We start from the raw sequence: 4469 nt of genomic DNA on the forward strand, positions 1-4469 counted from the left end.
TCACCTGCTCCGTGTGTCGGAAGGGGTTCATTCAGTCATCCAACCTCACTGAACATCAACTTGTTCACACTGATCAGAGACCTTTTTAATGTCCTGACTGTGAGAAGAGCTTTAAAAGCAGTAATGATCTGCTGAAACACCAACACACTCACTCTGGGGAGAGGCCGTTCCCCTGCCATGTGTGTGGGAAGGGATTCACTCAGTCATTCAATCTGCTGCAACATCAGCAAGTTCACATGTAACTGCAGGGGTTGGATTCTGCTGTTGTTGCTGCTATTCATCACTTTCAGAGACAAAGTTGGGTCTTACTTTATAACTAGTGTAGTCCAGAGCAAAAACGTCTTCTTAATGTTGAGATAAATGGGAGAAGAAACAGGGAAGTGGCGGCGAGGATGGGGGAGGTGCTGCACCATCACTTTAATGGTGCACCCTCCCTCCCCCGGGGTCCTCGCTGCACGTCCGCCAGGCCTGGTGGCTCTGATTGGGGTCGTGAGAGCCCCTGAGACTCGGTGCAGCTGAGGCTGCGCTCACCCCCGCTCAGCTCTGTTGTGATATTTAAAATACGAAAGGCCTGTTGGACTGAGAGCTGATCTGGAGTTTAGACAGCAGCATTACTGGAGGCTCATTGCTGCTCAGCACAATCTCACCCCCAATCCTGGGAATTGTTGATTCTGACACCCTGTAGTTCAGTTCTGCAATTAACTAGAGGGGGAGATGTGTGAGCAGAGAAACAGAGCGAAATGAAAACACAGCTGGACAGATGTGCAACAGGTCAATCCACTGTTACAATAACTCCATCTCTGACTCCCTCCTGACAGTAACCAGCCCTTTCACAGAGACTGTGGGTGGCTCTGAAAAGAGCCTTTGGTTTATTCGATGACATTTTGGCCGCTTTACTTTTTCTGGGAGCTCTGAGCGCTGGTTTTCTTGGGCAGCAGCAAGGCCTGGATATTAGGCAGCACCCCGCCCTGAGCGATGGTCACGTCTCCCAGCAGCTTGATGAGCTCCTCGTTGTTGCGGACGGCCAGCTGCAGGTGTCTGGGGATGATGCGGGTCTTCTTGTTGTCCCGGGCCACGTTACCGGCCAGCTCGAGGATTTCAGCGGTCAGATACTCGAGCATTTTGCAGCGCCAACATCATCACATTTCCGCAACAAATCCATCTTCGTGCATGCGTGATAAAGCATCATTGGGTATCTAGCCACCCCATCCCCCCACCAATTGGCTGGAGGAAGTGGCTGAATGGGAGATTTTGAAGCTGTAGCTCTCCCACCTCGGCAACTCACTCCAGGCCTCGACGATTCCCCCCCTCAGCCGCTCGCTCCAGACCTCGCTGCTCCCCCCCCCCCCCCCGACTACCCTGGCCAGTTGTTCCTCGCTTCGCACCACCCCACTCTCTGGCCACTCGCTCCAGGCCGTGCCGCTTCCCTCCTCTCAGCCACTCACTCCTACGTCGCCCCGTCACTCCTTGCGGCCCTCCTGCTTCTACAGGTGGCGCCTGGTGAAGAAATGTGGGAGCGAGTGTCACGGCCAGAGCTAGCAGCTGTGGGATGGGCTGGGACAGGGTGGGGGGTGGGGGTGCGGAGAGCGAACAGACAGAGTGCGGAATTTCGCCAGTAGGGAGGAGGGGGAGAAAGCGAGTTGCAGAGGGGGGAGAGCGGTCAGTGAGGTGGGAGCTAGTAGCTGCGTTCGGGTGAAGTCAATCCTGGTCAGTTATATAAACAAATCACAATAACTAATTGGCAGCACATTTTATCTTCTGCCCGATTTTCCTTTCCATCGATCGGGGTGCTAATTCACTATCTTCCAATGGAAATTCAATCATAAAATTCCTTTTGTATTTAATAGGATTACTGAAATGTTAAATGGATCTGAGGATGACAGTTAGTATTAGCAAACGCACCCGAGTGAATTAGCACCCCAATCGATGGAAAGGAAAATCGGGGAAAGTATAAAATGTGCTGCCAATTCATTATTGAGATTCGTTGAGTAATTCGATTCTGCCCAACACTGAAATTGGTGGCTTTTTTGAATTCAATCTTTCTGCCAGGACGACAATTTAAGCCAATGATTTGCTGTATTTTCTAATTCGTGGCTCGTCAATTGGTTAAGACATGCGAATGGGAAGAGGGTGACCAATCAGAAGTGGGCTCTGGATAGCGCGGGCTCAAACTGCGGGAATTCCAGGTCCCTGAATGAATGAGCTGAAACTGATCAGTTTCACAAACCCTGTCAGTTTCAGTGCAGGAAACACCGTCTCGGGAGAAATAACATCACAAGTGGGTTTGGTTCCAGTGACGGCTGCTGCAAAACTCCCGGATTCTCTCATTGCAGCGAAATCATTTTGAAATTCTATGAAAACAATGAGTGATTCTGGAGGAGTGATGGCTTTTCACTGAGGGCATGTGTCGACTGGGGAAATACCTAACTGTAGAGCCTCGGGCACTGTTTACACAGCCCGTTCAGAAAATCAAATCCACTGCACATCCTTGCTACAAATGAAATGTCAAATTTGGGGATTCTTGTTTTGTATCTCGAGCACAGCACAGATTTATTCCAGACAGTTCTAAACAGCCTATCCCAGCTCCCGTTTCCAGGTCACTGCTCTCTCTGTGAGGCGGTGGGTGGCTCTTAGAAGAGCATTTGTTGTGTTTGCTGGAAAGGGTCGAGTTGTTCAGCCGCTGAATTCGTAGAGAGTGCGGCCCTGACGTTTCAGAGCGTACACCACATCCATGGCAGTGACCGTCTTGCGCTTGGCGTGCTCAGTGTAGGTGACCGCATCCCTGATCACATTCTCCAGGAAAACCTTCAACAACCCGCGAGTCTCCTCATAGATCAAACCTGAGATCCGCTTGACCCCGCCACGGCGAGCCAGGCGGCGGATTGCTGGTTTAGTGATGCCCTGGATATTATCAGGAAGCACTTTGCGGTGCCGCTTTGCTCCGTCTTTGCCCAGTCCTTTCCCTCCTTTACCTCTGCCAGACTTTCTTTTATTAATTTCCAAAATATTCTTTATTCATAAAAATCTGTAAAAAAAAATACATTACAAAACAGTTCCAAAAAGCACCAAGTCAAACAATACAAAGAGTGCAAAGGAGATCAGTTTCCTTCAATACAGGAGTGAGTTGCCTCACAACCCTTCCATTTCATTGTCATGCCATGTACATTTTACAGCAAACAAATATTTTCTGGCTACAGTTCGAGTGGTTTCCCATGGATCCAGCTCCTCAGTTCAGCTTGGTGAGGGGACCTTACACTGTGGTCTTTCAACATTAAGCCTTTGCTGCGGCTGCCCCAAGTTTTAGTGCGTCCCTCAGCACGTAGTCCTGGACCTTGGAATGTGCCAGTCTGCAACATTCGGTCATGGAGAACTCTTTGCGCTGGAAGACCAGCAGGTTTCGGGCAGACCAAAGAGCGTCTTTCAACGAATTGATAGTCCTCCAGCAACAGTTGATTTTTATCTTGGTGTGCGTCCCTGGGAACAGCCCATAGAGCACAGACTCCTGTGCTACAGAGCTGCTTGGGATGAACCTCGACAAAAACCACTGCATCTCTTCCACACCTGCTTTGCAAAGACACATTCCAGAAAGAGGTGGGCAACGTCTCTTTTCCACCACAGCCACCTCGAGGGCCGCGTGTGGATGGGGTGAGACTTCGGGTGTGCAGGAAGGATCTGACAGGGAGGGCTCTTCTCACCATCAGCCAGGCTACATCTTGGTGCTTGTTTGAAAGTTCTGGTGATGAGGCATTCTGCCAAATGACTTTGGACTTCTGCTCAGGGGACCATCCGACAGGATCCACCATCTCCTTTTCCGAAGGGCCTTGAGGATATTCCGTGCAGACCACTGCCTGATGGATTGGTGGTCAAAGGTGTTTTTCCACAGAAACTTTTCCATGAAGGATAGGCAGTACGGCACAGTCCAACTGGATGGAGCATTCCACGGCAATATGACCAGGCCCATCCTTTGCAACACTGGGGACAGATAGAACCACAGCACGTAGTGACACTTGAAGTTTGCAAACTGGGGATCTACACACAGCTTGATGCAGCCGCACACAAAGGTAGCCATAAGGATGAAGGCGACGTTGGGTACATTTTTCCCGCCCTTATCCAGAGGTTTGAACATCGTGTCCCTCCGGACCCGGATCATTTTGGATCCCCAGATGAAGCGGAAAATGGCTCAGGTGATCACCACAGCGCAGGAATGCGGTATGGGCCAGACCTGCACCACGAATGTGAGCGCCTCGCACCTGATGACCAGGTTCTTACCCATAATGGAGAGAGATCGCTGCTCCCACATGCACAGCTTATGTTGTACCCTGGCTACTCGCTGCTTCCAGGTTTTGGGGCACATCTCAGCCCTTCCAAACCATATCCCCAGCACCTTCAGGTAATCTGACCTAACGGTGAAGGGGACAAAGGATCGGTCAGCCGAGTTCCCAAAGAACATGGCCTCGCTCTTGCCGTGT

At 50.7% G+C, this 4469-nt stretch overlaps 1 protein-coding gene across 1 annotated transcript; it reads right to left on the reverse strand.

Moving 5' to 3' along the window:
- Positions 1-2673: 2673 nt before the first annotated feature.
- LOC137363459 (histone H4-like) lies at positions 2674-2976 on the reverse strand (the record flags this gene model as incomplete). Its single annotated transcript, XM_068027284.1, has 1 exon — positions 2674-2976. A coding segment is annotated over one exon (303 nt), but the record flags the coding sequence as incomplete, so codon positions are not given.
- Positions 2977-4469: the final 1493 nt, after the last annotated feature.

Source organism: Heterodontus francisci, unplaced genomic scaffold (assembly GCF_036365525.1).
Source record: "Heterodontus francisci isolate sHetFra1 unplaced genomic scaffold, sHetFra1.hap1 HAP1_SCAFFOLD_61, whole genome shotgun sequence".
In the NCBI taxonomy this organism is placed as follows: Eukaryota; Metazoa; Chordata; class Chondrichthyes; order Heterodontiformes; family Heterodontidae; genus Heterodontus; species Heterodontus francisci.